Source organism: Ochlerotatus camptorhynchus, unplaced genomic scaffold (genome assembly GCF_037179485.1).
Source record: "Ochlerotatus camptorhynchus isolate MF236.1 unplaced genomic scaffold, CSIRO-AGI_Acam_v1.1 ptg000036l, whole genome shotgun sequence".
In the NCBI taxonomy this organism is placed as follows: Eukaryota; Metazoa; Arthropoda; class Insecta; order Diptera; family Culicidae; genus Ochlerotatus; species Ochlerotatus camptorhynchus.
Window position 1 is genome coordinate 3322876 of NW_027040527.1, and position 18665 is coordinate 3341540.

At 40.5% G+C, this 18665-nt stretch overlaps 1 protein-coding gene across 4 annotated transcripts in view; it reads right to left on the bottom strand.

Moving 5' to 3' along the window:
• Positions 1-18665, bottom strand: part of Pgant5 (polypeptide N-acetylgalactosaminyltransferase 5) — a 279794-nt gene that overhangs the window by 14083 nt on the left and 247046 nt on the right. For all 4 annotated transcript variants that reach the window (XM_065232879.1, XM_065232889.1, XM_065232861.1 and 1 more), the window contains 2 exons: positions 3483-3622; positions 3141-3374 (listed from right to left, as the gene is read on the bottom strand). In XM_065232879.1, coding sequence (XP_065088951.1) covers positions 3141-3374; positions 3483-3622 — 374 coding nt within the window. The remainder of the gene's footprint in view (positions 1-3140; positions 3375-3482; positions 3623-18665) is intronic.

Here is an 18665-nt window from a genome sequence, read left to right on the forward strand (position 1 = left end):
AATTTTCTTCCACCTTACCTTGGAAGCTTCTTCAGCCTTCGCCTCTTCACCCGCCAGTTTTTTCAACTTTCCTGGAACTTCAAGGATGCTATCAGATTTTTACTTCAGAAAAGTTCAGACTTTTGTGTAAGTTTCGATAAATTAAAGACAGTTTCATTTACTTCTGTTAAAATTCGAAAACCCGGGAATTTCAGAAAAGTCCAGCGAACTCCAGTGAACTTAAGGAAACATCATACATATTTTAGAAACTTCGCAAGTCCAAAGAACTTCAGGGAAATTGAATGGTTTTCAGGAACTTTAGGTAAGCTCAGAGAACATCAGGACAGATCAATTAATTAATGAAATTGCTGAAATTATATTGGAGTTCCTAGAAACTCAGGCAATTTTCGAAAAATTCAGCAATGTCCTGAGGGGCTCATGCAAATTTGAGAAACGTAAGGGAAGTTACATGAACATTAGAATATTGTGAGAACATTTTATGGGAAGTTCTATGTTTTTTAATGGCAGTGTCGATAACATTTAAAAATTAAAAAAATCGGAAAGATCAGAGAACTTCAATGCTGATGTTACAATAAACTCAAGAAAATTGTGAGATCACTTAAGAGATTTCGTAATCTTCAAGAAAGCCCAGAGACCTTCAAAGATGATTAGAGATATTCCGGTAGTCTTATTATAATCAGGGAAGTTCCGAGCACTTCGAGGATGACCAGAGAACTCCTAAACAGCCCCCAATTTCAGGAACATTACAAGACAACTTTTAATGAATTTCGAGGATTTATGGAATATTCCCAAGTGCATTTCAGGAATGTTCCGAAAACTTCAGGAAAATTGCTGAGTCTTCATGGATGTTTTATGAATATCAGGAAAATTTTCTGGATCATTAGAACATCCCCCAGGAATCTTTTTCTTCAGGAATTATGTCCTTGTTTCTTTCGACTGTTCCGTAAGCGCTCTGGCTTCCGACTTTCTTCAGATGTTTCTTCCAATCTACCTTAGGAAGTTTCTGCCAGCGTCTCCAGGAAGTTTCTTTCGTCTTCTCCAGGAAGTTCAATTAATTCTATTATAAAATATTTCGTCTTCTTCTGGAAGTTTGACCATAAGCCAAAGGTTTTTTTTGTTCGACTTCTATTGGAAGGTTTTTCCGAGCTGGAAGTTTCCCGGATGTTTTTCCAACTTTTCTTAGAACTTTCCTCGAACTTCATCTTCGTCTTTCTCTGGATGTTTTTTTCGGCTTCAATTAGAAGCTAATTCAAACATTCCCCGGAGTTTTCTTCCGGAATTTTACGATCATTGTACAAAAGCTAAAATTTTGCTTTGACTAACGGCTTTCTCAGTCTTAAAACATTGCAACGACTACGATCTGCTCGACATTTCGGCCATGAGTTGTGGCCTTTTTCAAGTGAAAATATTGTTTGTCGTTATTGTCAATAGTTTAGTCGTTGTTGTGGCTGGTTTTTCATGTTTTGGTTTCATTTAAAGAAAGCCGTTAAACAAAGCAATTCCCCTCAAGTCCCAGTCGTCACCGTCGTTCAAATTTTCGCTTTCAAAACGGAAAAAATATAAAATTAATTAAATAGTAAATACCGATTTTTTAATACCTTTGATACCGATAAGCTTTAAAAAAATCTGACAACGCTGCATGTGAGAAAACTCTTCACAATCTGTCAAGTGGTTATCGAGATGTCTTCCAAGCAAGAAGTGCCTCGACAAAAATTGAAAGAGTGGTCGTGGAAAATCCTGACCAGTCCCACAAGTGGATCGCGAAACAGTTTGGAATCGACAATCAAGGAGACCCAGACAACCCAGCGGCGAGCTTGCAGCGGAAGAAAAGCGAAGACGACCGACCCCGTGAACGCAAGGAAGGTGAGGGGTTACTTCAAGCGCAATCCGAACCTTTCGATTCGGGACGCGGCCAAGAGGGTCAATTCTTCCTTATGGTTCATCCAGCACACAATGAAACGGGCCGGACTTCATGTCTTCAAGGCATGGAAGGCGCCTAACCGAACCGATAAACAGAATACGGTGGCCAAATCCCCAAATATGGTGCAGCCGAAATGCATCGTAATGGACGACGAGACGTACATTAAAGCGGACGCCAAGCAGATCCCTGAACTGGACTTTTTCATCGGCAAGCCCCGCCTGGATGTTCCGGAAAAGTTCCGGAAGAAGAAAGTCAACAAATTTGCCAAGAAGTACTTAGTGTGGCATGCGATCTGTGGGTGCGGCAAATTCAGCAAGCCGTATACAATATGACTGGCATCATCAACGGCCAAATATATAAAGAAGAATGCCTCCAGAAGCGCCTGCTGTCCTTCTGCTGGTTGTTTTTGTACCGAAGGAGGCAAATCCGCCAAACTCGCCAGAACTTCGCCCAATAGAAACATTCTGGGCGATTATGTAGGGCAAGCTCCGGAAAACGGAAGGTCTTCAAAAACGACAAGGATTTGAAGAAAGAGTGGATGAAAGTGTGTAAGAAAGATGGCGCAAGTGTTGCACATGATTTGATGGGTAGCGTTAAGTCCAAGGTGCGGGCATTTAGCCCAGGAGAGGAGGTTGAATAAACCAACTTTGCAAAAACATAGCTAATATGTGTTTATTTATTCCCTGATAGTTTGAATTTTGCATTTTTTTTCGACTCCGACTCCCCAATTCGTGAAATTCGCTCCGACCTACTCCACAACCCTGTAAAGATGTTTCCAATATCAAAGGTCAGAAGTTGTCCAGTCAAGGACCTTACCGGTTTGCAACATTTTATCGACTTCTTAGAATTTTGTATTTGAAGTTGTCACACAATAAGGCTATGCAATGCTAGGCGAAGAAAGCTCTCAATTAACAATTGAGGAGACAATATATTGCAACCATGGACACTAATAAGTAAAATCTCAACCTCTATCAACAAACTAATTCCGATCTGTAGAGTCACACCACAGTGATGGATCAGCTAATAATAATTATGGATCAATCAATCCAACCTGTTAATGAAATGAAAGTGATCAATAATAATAGATGATCCATAACTGTGAGGTGGCTATAAACTGTAACTGAAACATGCTGAAGTACCATGCAACTCCATCCTCTACTTATTCTTAGAGTGTAGGAACTGGGTACCCAGCGCCGGAGTTAAAAAAAACTCCACTTACCTCTTCATCGTACACCCACTCCTGGTTGCCACCCATCCCGTGGCATCGGACCAGATTCACCGGGCCGAGCGCATTGGACGCGTCTAGGCAGTTATCGTCGGACATCACCTGGTGCCGTTTGGTGTAGGCAAACACCTGATTGCCACCGAGCCCGTGGCAGTAGCTGCTACCGATCTTCTCATTCGACTTGCGGCCCATCGTGTCGAGGCAGTTGCCAGATTCCACATTTCGAATCTATACCACGCGGAGCAAAATGAAACGGAATAATTTCAGTTACCATTGTCGTCGTTCGTGTTATTATTTATGTGATGGAACAAACACCGTTGTTGTCTAGGTACATACCTCGCCCAGGAAGTAGTAATCCAGCGGCATCTGACTCTCGGGGTAGATGTTCTCCAAGTACCAGCGGAAGCTCTTGCACTTTAGCCGCTCGCGAAGTTCCTTCCGTTCGCTGACGTCGCCTGCGGAAGCCTTGCGAGCACCTGTATTTGTGTATGTTCGTTCAATGTTGCAGCATTTTAGGGACGAGAAATGCAAAAATCAACAACGCAAGTAGGGATTGCGATGACGGAGGAAAACAAAAACAAAAAGTAGCGTTATTTCAACAATCGATTTAAATAAATTTGGGTTTTCTGCTTATATGTTTGCTATTCTGGTTCTACATGAAGTGAAAGGATGGGTGTATAAACAGCATGAATACAAAAACACAATATTATGTATCGACACATTCGACGAGCAAGTTTTACGCAAAGGAATCGTAAACTGGGATGTAAGCGGATTCTGTTCAACATCTACATAAAGTATTAACGAATAAAAAAAAATGCAGATAGACCGAAAGCAATACGATTACATGACGAAGCACAGAGGACAGGCATCGATAAAATATATCGACTTGTATTTGCAATTGGGTTTTTTTTTTGCTGCAGAATCATTTAAGTGTGCCATCGGTTTCGAATATCGGCGGACGGACGGTGTGATGACTATGGATTTGTGAATAAATAATGCTCGCATGGAGAAAGAGGGAGATGAAAAATAACAGAATACGAGTGCGTGCTTACGATCGGATTGATTGATTTTACATTGCATATCCTATTTTACAACTTTCGCAGAGGTGGATCGTTCTCCCCCCCCCCCCCACGGTAGTTCGGTATCAGTTCCATATTGGGAGGTGTTTTTAAATAATTGAGCCTCCCGAGAGATTCCAGGCAGAGGCAAAAAAGATGGAATTAATATCTGTCCGAGTTGAAAAAAAAATGTCTGGTGGAGCATTTTTTCACCCAGTAAAGTAAATTAAATTGATTGCTTACTTAATCGAATGTCAATAAGAACTTTTCAGAAAATTATCTGATTATATGGGCTGAATAGGTCATTATTCCGAATTTTAGAGTGAAAGATAAATGTTAAATTTACTTTTATGCATTTTCGAAAAATTCAAAAGCAGTTTTATCGTTGCATCATTTTAGATTGCAAAAAGCTAGCGTCATTTTGTGCAAAATAGCATGAGAAATTGATGAATTCAATGCGTCGAAAAAAAGCTGATTTAGATTTTTTTGAAAATGCATCAAAATAAATTGAACCTTAAATTAATACACTGTTTTAAAAATCGTAAATTTTGAACAAAGATTTAGAGGCAAGGAAATGTTTCAACACATCGTGATGTGCATTAACAGAAGTCTTAAATAATTTTCCATGATTCTGAGGCTTTGACATAGTCTTAGAATGACATTTTTTTTTATTGTTTATTGTTTATTGAAAAATTCAACTGACAATTATTGTCTAAATGAATAAAACTTAAACTAAATAGTTACGGTCAACGGTACGGAAAAGGCTAAGTAGTCGATGACAAAACACGTCAGCTGATACATTGAAGTTGAACATATAAAAAAGTTGTTGAAATGCTGGCTGATTGCTCGAATAGGCTCGTGTTGTGTATAATTCCGGCTCCGTGGTTCCAAAAACAGAAAGTTGCGTTGACGAAGAGACCTCTCAGGGGTATACATATTTAGCTGTGACTGCAGTGTTGGACAGTCAATGTCACCCGTAAACAGCTTTCCAGCGAACATAGCTTGAGCGACCGTCCGTCTCACCTCTAATGGCTCGGTTCCCAGGAGACGGCAACGCTTCTTGTACGGTGGCAAGTTCGTTGGGTCACGCCAGTTGAAACAAACTTGCGTTGAACGGATTCAATTCTAGTGATCCAGCTAGCATAGAAAGGACACCAAACAACTGAACTAGACTCCAATAAGGATCGCACAAGTGAGCAGTAAAGTGACCTGAGGCATAGCGGGTCACGAAACTCGTCGGCAATTTTGAAAATAAAGCCCAATTGTCGATTAGCTCTGGAGATGATGTCATTGTAGTGGATTCTGAAGCGGAATCTGCAGTCCAAGGTAACGCCGAGATCCTTTATGTGCTCTACACGAGCAAGAAGTGGAAGGCAGAGGTTGGCTACACAAAGTTTTAGAACTGATGACGGAATGCCGTCAGGTCCGGCGGCGAACGAGAACTTCAGTTTGCGTGTTGCGGCTATCACCATGTCTTCTGAAATGCGCGGAATAACGAAACTAAACACATCACGTGGCATCCCAACTGTAGCGTCCAGCACTTGTGCCGGCGAAGCTGAACAATCGTAGAACACTTGCCTGAAATGACGAGCAAACAAGTCACATTTTTCTCTTTCGCTATTAGCCGAGTCATTCCCGAGAAACATGGAACAAGGCAACCCGGATTCCTTCCGTTTGGAGTTGACAAACGACCAAAAACTTTTCGGATTCGTGCGAAGGTTCGCTTCCGTGCGTCTCACGTGTCGATTATAGAGAAAACGAATGTAATTTCGATAACTAGGTACGACTCGCAAAATTGAACAGTCGTTTGTAGTACGGCGAGCGAGAGTTACAATACTTTCGGAGGGCGGCAGAGCGTTGACGTTTTAGCACGCGTAGGTGTGAGTTAGACCATGCAGGCTTTAGCGGAGGTCGTCGAGCTTGGACAATGCGGAAAATAGCATCTTCCAGTGCAGCACTGAAAAAATCCACAGCATCATTCACACTAGCGACTGTTTCGATAAATTGCCAATCAATTCCCGCAAGCGCATTGTTCAATGCAACATAATCGGCCCGGCGAAAGCCCAAAGAGTAGAACTCAGATGACGGCGTAAAAAGAATCGGCGTAGGTAAACTAAATGACACGACGATAGTGGGATGATCGGCATCTAGATCAATCAGTGGCTCGACCCGCAAGGAAACAGAAGTGCCCGGCAGAGATGCCAGATCAACGGAAATCTCCGTAGATCTACGGATTTTACAAATTTTTGCGGAAATACGGATCCGTAGGCAAAATCTACGGAATTCGGTACAGTTTCTACGGATTTTTTTCTTCAGTGTACGTTTCCCTTCAGAATGGAATTTTACAATCTGATTCTGAAGGCAAAGAAGCATAAAGTAAAATACACCCCTGCAACTTGTCAACCGTTTTCTTGCTCACTTATTCGATTTTTGAGTATACAAACGCCAAACTGTGCGTGAAACATGGCGGTCTTCGTACTATCTCTTCACTCCGTTGAAAGTTCCCATAATATACAGTCAATCTTTGCATGAAGAGAACAATTTTCGACGGTGCCGTGTGAAGGCGAATAAAAGTCATGTCGAGACCAGTCTTGTAAGCGGTCACCGTAGTAGATACATTTTCTGTGACAATCGACTACTTTTGCTTCCGACACTTGCAAAACAAGCTTTCAAATTACAGTACCAAACTAAAATGTCATACGACAGGCTCTGGCATACGACACTGTCGCAGAAGACCATCACGGATGTAAGTATTTCAGTTTTTCTCATAATAAGAGCTACTGATGTTGTGCTTGTGCAATCAACGTTGTCATAGTAATAACCTTTTTGATCAGAAATGGTTTAATTTACACCAAATTGAGGAATTAGAACGAAATCACATATGTCATATGATAGTCATTTGATAATATTCTTTTTGCTCGAATGTTGTTCTACCGTTTGCGTTGTGTAAGAGAGACGACGCTCTCTTCTCCGTCAGCTCGATGATGATCAGGCCTTCAACGTGTTCATATCACGTCATCCATAAGTCGTCGTACTTGTCCGGCTTTATAAAGGAAACTACGGTTAAAGTGTGGCTTTCTTATTAGATTACGACTCCACTGTACCACCGCTACGGGATCACAATTGATCAGATCGCCATAGATGGTCTTGAAACCCTTGATCCTCAAATTGAGCTGGAAACCATTGCCGTGGATAATGAGACAGAATTGCTGCTTGGGCAACAGGAAACGCTCCTTTGGTATCAGAACAAATGCCTGGAGATCGCTCCCGCGCAAAACAGGGTTCCTCTTTTCCTGCCATTTGTTTCGGCCATCTGCGGAAATTCATGCCAGGGGTTTGGGTGACATATTTCATGATGGCATCCAGTGAAACTCGTCGTCAAGACAGGCGTGTGGCCAAACCACATTTGTTGTATATGACAATGAAAATTCTCCGGCTTAGAGTTTCCGAAGGCTTGCAATGTACTTTTAAGTACACGGCAACCGCAAACATTACACGTGGACCTTAAGGACCGCCTTATTCATGGAGCAGTGCATTTAGCAAAATCTATCCGTCCTCAAATCAGTACCGAATTCAGTACAGTATTGGCAACAAAGGAAGAGAAATTTGTTCACCATGATACGACAATTGGGAAAGCCTACGATGTTCATCACACTCAGTGCAAGTGAGATGAAGTGGCCCCATTTGTTGAATCTCCTACATCGATTGTCAGAAGGACACAATGGCAATGACTTAACAGATCCTATCCAGGAATTGACTGCACTACAAAGAGCAACTCTGATGAATGATGATCCAGTCACGTGCTGCGTGTACTTCAACAAGCTGGTTGACACGATTGAATTTCAGCACCGTGGAAGTCCTCACACGCACATCTTGCAATGGTTGAACAAGGATCCCCGGGAAGCAATCAGTGAAAGTATGCCAAAAACTACAGGTGCAACAATATCATGGTATTCATGCCTGTTCTACTATCGGCCCTTTTCAGGGCCACCAAGATTTTCCAAAAGAGTTAAATTTCTGAACATTTCCCAACTAAAATTCATATCAAAAGCTTCTTTTCAGGGCAATCATAGTCATACTAAAGAGTATAAACAGAGAGAACCCCGCTCAAATTTCTATTCCTACACAAAACACAAGTCCTGCTGCAGTTAACAAATAACATTTATTATATAAGACCACGTAGTCCGACGTCACCATTGTGTACAACCCCAGAGGGCTGTCCCTAGTATTTTTTTCAAAAGTTCTTTCATCGATTTATCATTTAACGTAAAATATCACCTTAGAACTAATAAAATATATCACCTCCCTCTAAAAAAATCCGTAGAAATCCGTAGATTTGAATAAGTCTACGGAATTGCATAGAAAAAAATCTGGCATCTCTGCCGGTAGTGCGGAATCATTTGCCAAGACAAGATCTAGCAAACGTCCATTTCGGTTCGGAAAAGTATTCACTTGTGTGAACCCGTAAAAGTTAAAACCGCCCAAAAGAGCACAGCAAGCAACCGGCATATGCGAAAGCAGTGGATCAATTAATGGTGTGCCACTGTCTGTAAAGCGCCACTGCAGACCAGCTTGATTGTAGTCACCAAATACGAAAGCGGGAGAGCAGGGACTTAATTGTGACGAAATTGAGCCTAACGATTAAACATGCTCACGGATGATCGTGCAGTCGTTTTTGCGGTCGGGAGGCAGGTAGATTGCGCCTACACTAAGCTTGCTTTGTGGAAGTTCTACGACAAGACTTACGTAGCTGGCTAGTCTCGTAGATGCAGCAATCAGGACTCCGCCACCGCGCGATTTTTGACTGTTTACGGCAGACCGGTCAGTTCTGAAGACGGAATAGAGTGATCCGAAAAGTTGCGATGAGTAAATTCGGTCGTCCAGCCACGTTTCGGTCAGCACAATCAAATCATATTCGGCCTCCGCAACAGCCAGGAAAAACAAGTCGACTATAGTCCTCAGCCCACGCACGTTTTGGTAGTAGATCCGGAGACCATTCGAGGAGCAATCATGGGAACTAGAAATCGAAAGGACATCAGGTACCGAAAGCTCGGAATCGCTAACATACTCGCCTGAGTTTGCAGGGTAGACAGGATAAAAATCTAAAGTCTAAAATTTCGACCGTCACGAAAAGTTGTTAGGTTTTGAGCGCTTATAGATGAAATTGAAACTCAATTACACCAATCGATAGGAAATAACTCTACGAATCTGCTTGAATAAATACTTTTCCAATTTTCGAACTTTTGAAAAATGTACAAATACTGTTTGCATGGAATTCCCCAAACCCAGTCGTCATAATTGAGTACTACTGGGTTGCACATCGTTCTGCTTGAACCTGAAAAGTTATAAAAGAGCGCTGCTGTCGTGCCTCCGTTAATTTTCGCTTCGGACGGCGTGGTGAGTAGTAGGTACCAGCAGCAAGTCAACGGTAAAAGGTGGAATTTTTCCCTCTGGTGTCGTGCAGGGATTGCGTGATGAGTGGATCATCTTGATAACCAGCGGTGGGGTGGAAGCAGCCGCATTTCTTCAACGAGCTGTTTTTGCATTAAGCTCAACCCGCACCTACACGATATCATCCGATCCGACTGACGGTTTTTCTAAAATTCTTGCTTTCTCATTTCAAGCTGAATAATGCATAAAGTCCTAAGTAATATTGATAGATTCTCTTCATCGACCTTCTCTTTCGTTAATAACATGGGTTATCTTGTCATTTGTGTCATATTAGAAGCTAGATAATAGCTTATTTCATCGATCTATGAGCATAATTTGTCGAGAGTCAATCGGATGATATCGGGCAGGTGGATGAGCTTTACATTAAGAACGATGTCGCACCGAAGCTCATTTTTGCATCGGACAACGTAGTGGACCGATCTCCTCCGATCCGATCCATAGGATGGGTGGAGCATTAATTCACCTGAAATTGCTACTTCATGTATGCTGCGGTACAGCCAACGTGAAGTAACAGTTTCAATGTGATTCGTTTCGAGGAAGCTGATATTTGTGCACTTAAAGTTTCGAAGTGGTTACGAGAATAAGGATCTCACAGCGAAACACCTTAAAAGTAAAAAATAAAATTAACTTCAATGTTTCTACGATCCTTATGTAATATCGTGCGTTGAATCCAAACAGCAACATATTCATATCACCCAGATTTTTTTTTTCTAGCCATGAACAGTTCAAATAAAAATGGGGAAATCGGATTGCCCCACTTTTATTTTGTTGATGAAAATTTCATTTGAAAATGAAATAAATTTCTTCCATACAAAGACGAGTAAGCTGTAAACTTGAGACTTTGTTTTTCCAAGCAGAATCCTCACGTTGCTTCAGAAGCCAGTCCTTTAAAAGGCAGATGCCTTCCTTTACTGGTACACTCGGAAAAGTGCTGTGACATCAAATGAAACCATGACTTCATCTTCGCCTGATGCCTGAAGTTGATTTGCGAATTCCTGAGTGCTGTTAACTGAGCGATTGGCAAAGGGGTTAGGCATATTTTGAAAATCTTTACTAGCCTTTTTGGCAAGCTTATGAGTGGGGGATCCTTCAGCCGAGATAATCTCCTTCATTTCGTTTAATGGTTTGTGAATCTTTGGTTTAACCATAGATGGGAGGGGGTCAATCCTCAAATGCCTGTATTAGCCATTAGTATTTTTTCCGTCATCCGATTGTCATATGTCATATGTCTATGTATGAGGTCTAATATCCGGTCATTTATTACAGATTACTCGTATCTCTTATTCAATACTGCAAAAAAAATCTAGCATTTCCTTGCAGAGTGTCACACAGTGCGCAAATGACATTGGCATCGTAAAAGGTCAAATGATATTTAACGTTTTGCCGCAAACTTTTCTTATTTACGCCAGCTAATCGAGTACCGATATTTGGAAAACCCATTAATTATACTCAAACAATACAACGATTATACAAAAAAGTGATTTATTCAGAAAAAAGTAAGATTTTCATCTTTTCCCTAGTGATAAATATTCATATGGATAGTAATGTTAAAGCCGTACCGTCTGATATCATGCTAACTACGAATATCAGTGTCGGAAGTGAAAATCAGTGCTGGACCAATATCTTACGTCAATTGACATTGTTGACAGCACGCTGCACTGTCTACATCTGCTCCTAACCTTTATCATTGATATCAATCATCATTCAAGACACAAGGTTTTATTTATCTAGCTAACTCCAGTTCCAGTTCTGAAAATGACCCAAACAACAAATGCCATAAAGGATTATCTCCCAGCTCAGTCCGCTTAGATCCAATCGGCAATTTAGCATCCACTCATTTTACTGCAAAGCCCATTTCCTATCCGTTTTCAGTTGGTATACTAGCTAAATGCCCCCTCGTTAAACTTTAAGAGCATCGAAGCCGTGGGCACCGCCTGTGACCCTTGCCTCCCAACCGATAAGTATCAGAGGCCATTAGATTACTTTGCCGGCCCAGTAGCAACTAGGAACGGACTTCGTCCTGCTTCCCTTGCACTGCAATCGCACCGCCCGAAAACGGCTAAATCGGACCATCTATTTTCGGAGCACGAAAATGGATTGAAATGAAAATGTAGATAAATAATTTATCAAGAAAAATCCCATTCAACACGCTGCTCCTCAGACTCCAAGGAGAGGTGTGGATCCTTGATGTTTCGTCCGTCTGTTCGCCCATCCATCGTCATCGTCGGTTGTGATAGGACTGCAGAGCATCTGCAGCCTCCGGGGCCGCTCATGTCATGCTCAATCTGTTTTGTCTTGCTTTACTTCCCACGGTGCGGTGTTGTGTGTGTTTAATACCCACCCATTCGCCCAAACTGCCGCCTTTGCGATAAGATGAGGAAATCAAATTATTTTTCCAAGCCCATCACGTCTTTTGAAGCATGGAAGACTCGGGTTCAGAGTGGGTACTTCGTAGTAGTACGTATACCAACACTTGGATGGTGTGGGAAAGGTGAGCACGCTTTTGGCACGGTTTCACGAAGCGAGTTAGTTAAAACCGTGATTCAATTTTACTTCTGCGTTCGTAACGTTCTGTTCGTTGGAAAGGTGAAAATTACATTTTAAACTGTAATTTCTCTGGAATCGACAATCGCTAACAGCGAAATCATTTCCGCAACAATATTTTTTTTCCGCAGTTGAAGTACGACATAGGCACTCATTCCGCAAGAGTGCTTCCAAAAATCTATTTTTGAGGATTTTTCCTCTTCATCTGGTGCTTATTTTCCAATTCACTTGATGGGCGCCACAGCCAGAAGCACCTTGTTCATTGCGGAGGAAAATGTGTCACTCTTGTTAGGCACGTTCCCAATCTGTGTCTGCCTGCTGCAAACCAGTCGATTGAACGGTTGTGTTAACTCTGTGAGCACCAATCTAAAAAATGAGCTCTATACTTTTTTCAAAATCTCGGATTATATTATCCGTTTTCTAATGTGCGTAAACCACACAATTCACAATTCGACTTTGTAGAATTCTACTAGATATTTTTATGAGCTTTCATAGAAAAATATGCAAAGAGAACATATTGAACTAACAATCGTATCAACCACTGTGTGACATGACCAATTGAACAAGGGCATTCATATCCTTACCAACAAGATAAGAACATCAGAAATTCGTTAAAAATTACCAAAGATATTGCAAATCTAGGGAAACATGTAATTTTGGCTTGGTGCTCTAAGAGTTAAGCTCTGTGATTGATGGACCACATCGTACGGGTTCGTAACGATGTCCAGCAGGTGACGACCGTGCGTCGTGTCGAGGACAGTGCATAGGGGAGTCGGATGAACTGTATGGCAGGACGACTAACGTTCCTAGATAGGTAAATGTGGTAACAAAACGGAAGACAACGATAAATGACGGTGACAACAACTGTGCTAAGCTGCTCAAGTGCAGCAACGACAATGAGGCTGAGCTTTTCACAGGACGCATATTCCCCGGTGGGATTTGGTAAACGGTCTTCTTGGTGGTATTTTACTGTAGGAGCTGCTGGTAGGATCGAACACACTTCAAATTGAATTCAGTTCACCGTAAAACTTAATCTAGTATGTCAGATAAGTATAACCAAATAGGATGTCTCACGTAAGAAGGGATAGGATGCCACACAAATCTCGGGATAGGTACGTTTAGGCTTTTTTCTTATAGAAAATATTACAATTAATGTCGGCCTTAGTGTCCCTAACAGCGAATCCGAACACATAAAGCAACCAACGATAAAGACAAAACGCTTGCTACGACTACCACGACAAACTCTATTTGCAACACAGCTCAATCGGAGTTGTAGAAGGATAATGATATATTGCTTGCCTGCTTCGTTGCAATATACATGGTTGAGGACATAGTCTGGTCGCGGAATCGGGAAAATACATAACGAAAAAAATCCTATTAACACAAGTGTATCATCTTTTTTAAAACGGATAGATCTGAGGATTTTTTAGTTAGTGTCATCTTGTGTTCTCCCAAGTTGCTAGCTGCCCATCGGTGTACTCCCATGTTTGTCTTTTTCATCAGAGTGTCGCTTAGTTCGAGATCAAAAGCACATTGCTCTCCAAACCTTGTGTTCACAATCCCTACCCTACCATCCATTTGTTACAATTTGTTACCCCTATCCTCGAGATAGCCGCGAGTAATCGGCGCCCGCTTTACTAACGTTAGTTTTAAGTAATTTTGTAATCTAATCAATGAATATTGGATCCACAAAGCTACAGCAAATGAGCCTGGAAAAATAAACGCATTATATAAAAAAAGTGTATCATCTTCGACATTACTTCGTTAACAACAATTTTGGTAGTTAACTTCTACTAGCCAGCCCGAGCGAGCTGTGCTGCAGGAGCGGTTTGTCATGGTTATTGCTTTCCATTTCTGACAAAGCGTTATCGTTCCGCTCGTTGATCGTTTGTCATTTTGTCGTTTGGAGATATTTTTGATTCCTTGGTTCCTAATATTGGATCCATACATAAATTGAGAAAGACCCTGCCCTTTGGTTCAGTGAAGGCTAGGGCGCGTTCTGCCAGGTTGGTCGAGGCAGATTTCATGTGTGAGTAAGTGATGACACTGGACATTATTATGTGAAAATCACTTTAAAAGGTGCGTTAATTTGTTTAGATAACATATTGATATATGTGTTAATTGTTAGTCAACACATTTATTGTTGCATTGAAATACTTTAAATCATGTTAAATTTAAGTGTTCCCTAATTTCACATCCGTTGAATCATTCTGAACTGCCATCCCGTTGTGGTTATATCACAGCATTGCTAATAATGTATATATCTATATCTTTTCCAAAGTCAGTTAACAAACTAAAAGTGAAAGGAGAGCTGCAAAATGGAGCACATGCGATAGGCTCGATGGTGTGATGCTCGTTAAGAAAATACCCGGAGACACTTTCTGTTTTCCACACTGGTGTTACGGTTTTCTAAGACGCAACTAGGAACTCAAGATCATCATTTAATTTTTATTATTGCTCATATATATATATATATATATATATATATATATATATATATATATATATATATTGGAAGGGAAGGGCACCCGATTGAAGCGATTTGGACGGGGAGAGTGGGAATGCCAACTCCCAGTTGAAAACATTGGGTGGATAAAGGGTGGCCTCTTCACCCCACTCATTGGAGCATATTCCTGTTTGGGGGCTCGTCTCTTTAACCAATTGTGCAATCATTTTGCAGGAAGGAGATTCTTTACTGTCCCGTAAATGCGTATAGGCGACTTTCCCGAGCAAAGTCCAGCATCAAAATGACAGTAAATTGAAGTTAAGTTTTGATATCAACATCAAACTGAAACCATAATTTCATTTCAGTGTACGCAATTGACAAATTTGATACCTAATTTTGTTTTCATTTTGCTGTACATTTGCTCTTCAAAATTATGTTGTTGCAGGTTTGTTTTCATTGCCTTAGCATAACATCAAATTGAATACTTGTTTTGTTATCAACAGGAAAAATGAATATGAAATTGAGTTTTCATTTTGCTCTCACTAATAGCAGAAATAGTTTTCAATGTGATGTCACAGGAAGATTTTTTGCTCTCAATTTTGATAACCGTTAAAACGACCACAACGACAGCCTTTGTAATCATTATCAGCGAAATCACAACATCAAATTAGATTTCAATTTGATCTCAGACTTTGCTCGGGTTGCCTATCGATCCACCCAATCCGTTTTTGGCCCTTCATACAGCGACATGTTGAGGACGATCAGAGGTTATTAAGCTTGATCAAGATAAACAGAGAAGATATTCGACTGCTACCGGACTTAGTTGCCGTGTTACAATGGGTGCTAGACCACTATCATGCATCATCATACATACATTGAGAAGGAAAGTTTTTTGATAATGTTTCACTAACAATCAAAAAAAAATCTATTCGTATTTTCCATGTGACGCATTGTTCTACGAAAAATTGAAAAACATGGGATTTGTATCGATGGGTCTTAGAAGCCAACATTAAAGCCATTTCCCTCATATTTATTTCAGACAAAGGCATGCCTAGCAATTTGAAAAAAAAAAACTAAGCCTTGAGGTTTTGAAAGCACTTGTCAACTATGCATTATACTGGAAAATGCATATTAGCGAGCGTACTTAAATGACGTACATGGAAAGAAGAAAATCATCCACAATTAAGTCCTTTTCATAAGTCATACTGCCAACAGTATGTAAAAGCACTGCACGCTGAAAACGAGGTACCCATTTTTTGGGATGAAAATTCATGTTTAGCTAAGTAAATGGGTAACTATTACCCACAAACTCATTTTTTTTTCATTTGTGTTCAATTGTACCCATTCATCAACATGGATTTGCAACCTACAAAATGGGTACGTCGTTTTTGGTGTGCAGCCATTTCGTTGGGAATTTTCAACTCCCCTTCACCCCAAAATGTAATAAATTGTACTCAGAAGTAGGTAGTCATGATATTACTTAAGGTTGAGTTCTCGCGCTTGATTAACTTCGATTGGATAGTTTTGCTCCTCAATTTTCGACAAAATTAGAAAAGTGAAACAGAAACACCTGAAGTAAAAGCAAATATATTATATTAACAATATGATCCACTCTTTCGCTTAGCTGGCGAACCGAATTTTTAGCGATGAAAGCACCTCTGTGGCCAAAAGGCTACCAATGTATTTGTTTACCATCACGAGGGGTAAACCAAATGAAAATTTGTATAATATTTAAAATGAATTTATTTCAGCATTTTATTTTATTTGATGACAACAGTGACATGTCAGGCAAATTTTTAAGTAATATACACAATGTAATTAATGAAAATAATTTGACTCTTACTTTTGTAATAAGTGCTATATTCGCACCCATAAAATTGCGCTCGTTTGGTTGTAGTCTGAAGCTGAACTGGTCCTTCGATGTTTGTAAGGGAAATACTCATGGTTGCTATATATTTGTTGTATTGACGTTTGGGACGCGTTGAGACAGAAAAATAATGCACGGTGGTGCGGTTAATTGGGCTTTAGAACGAAACAGGCTATGGTTAAGACATGAGCGACATTTGAGGTGAATGGACAGTAGTCGTCGTCGCCGGATTTGAGCGGTGATACCAATATACGGTCAAGGTGTTTGTAACGGTCGTAGTGGTCGTGAGGAGCTCGGTGGCCTACTGGCAACCGTTATTGATGACTGAGGAGAAGATCATGGGTTCCATCCCAGGCTCCTTCACACCAAAGAGGTGCTTCCTTTTCATCTTACATGCACGACCACATGATTTAATAAATAGATTCCATTTGAATAGCTTCATGTCACTGGGCTTGTATGATTTGTTTGTAAAGAAAATATCTAGGTGGCCTAGTAGCAACCGTTTTTGCGTACTGAGCAGAATATCATGGATTAAATTACAGGTTCCCTTTTATATGATTTTTTCAGCATTAGAGAACGTAGAATATCACTAAACACTAGGTATCAATATAGAAACTAGGAACTAGCAAATAGTGGTATTTTCAGTAAAATACGATGTATGCTTGTTTCGGGTTCAAAAACATAGTAAAATTGCTGCCAGGAAGACGTTTCATTTGAATAGCATCATTTGCCGTGCACAATGGATCGCCGTTCCTGATGCTTTGTTGTAATGTAAGGGTCTCGGTGCCCTATTTAATCAGAAACAACATAAGCAATATGAAGACAACATTTAATTTGTGATGGCTATCAGTGATTGTTCGAGTGCCTTTTCAATCAGACGAAAAAACAAGAAAATCGTATTTTTTCGGATATTAGGAAACTATGTACAAGATACTATATAAAACTCTATACAATATCAAAGGTAATAAGATTTGTATCAATGCAGTTAAAACACAAATCATTCTGTTTCCACATTCGAATTCACCTCGGCTTGTTCCACCTGCTAACTTCAAGATCCAGCTTGATAGCACTCCCATTTAATGGTCGAGTGAAGTAGTATACCTAGGTTTCACCATTAGATAGCAAAATGCTATTCCTATCTCATGTGGACAAGACATCCACCAAGTGTAACATCTTAATCAGGTCGCTCTACCCTCTGATGAACAGGAAGTCCACCCTGTCCCTCAAAAACAAGCTTGCTGTCCACAAGCAGATCATTCTGCCGGTTATTGAGTATGGTATGCCAATCTGGGAGAATTGTGTGCCACCACCTAAAGCTTCAGAGGATCCAAAACAAGATCCTCAGAATGATCCTTAACAGTCCACGCGAACTCGAAATTCTGAGATTCACCACCTGGCCGGTCTTCAAACGCTCGAGGAGCGAAAGACTTCCACGCTGGAGATTCAGAGCCGCCTGTCTGCGATAAAACCACCAGATCATTCGTGATTAGGTAACCTAGTTCAAGTAGTTAGCTAGGTTTCTGTGCTCAAGTAGGTAGGTTATCAAATTTTTAAATTCAAACGGAAACAAGAATGTATCCTGTAAATTATCGCTAAACGCAATCATCACTTTAGAATAACCAATTAACTAGAGCAAAGTTGAAGAGCCAAAGGCTAACCGATTGAAATGTAAAACCAAATCTCGATTACTTTTTCGAAGTGACGTATCAGCTTTTGTAAACAATGCATTTGATCGTTGATTTGACGTAACTGGTAGCTCGCCCATGCATGTTAACACTACCATGAGATAGGGGAAACTTTCCCCTACTTGACAGTGATGTTAGTGTGCGTGGACGAGCTATCAGTTACGTCAAATTGACGATCAAATGCATTGTTTACAAAAGCTGATGTTGAAATTTTACAAAGGTAATACCCTAAGCTACAAAATGGGACCAGTGTTTTCAATTCGGAAATAGTACAGAGAGTAAATTAAATCATTATATTCTACTATCAATGTTACCCGCATTATCATAGATACCCCATTTTACGGTACCACATTTGCTATGAAATTGTAATCCGTAAAGGAATAGCCTATTTTTGGGACACATTTAGAACTTTGATTGCTCTATTTAAAAGTTTAGTGAAATTTTCCTATTTTTCGATTTCCATAGTTA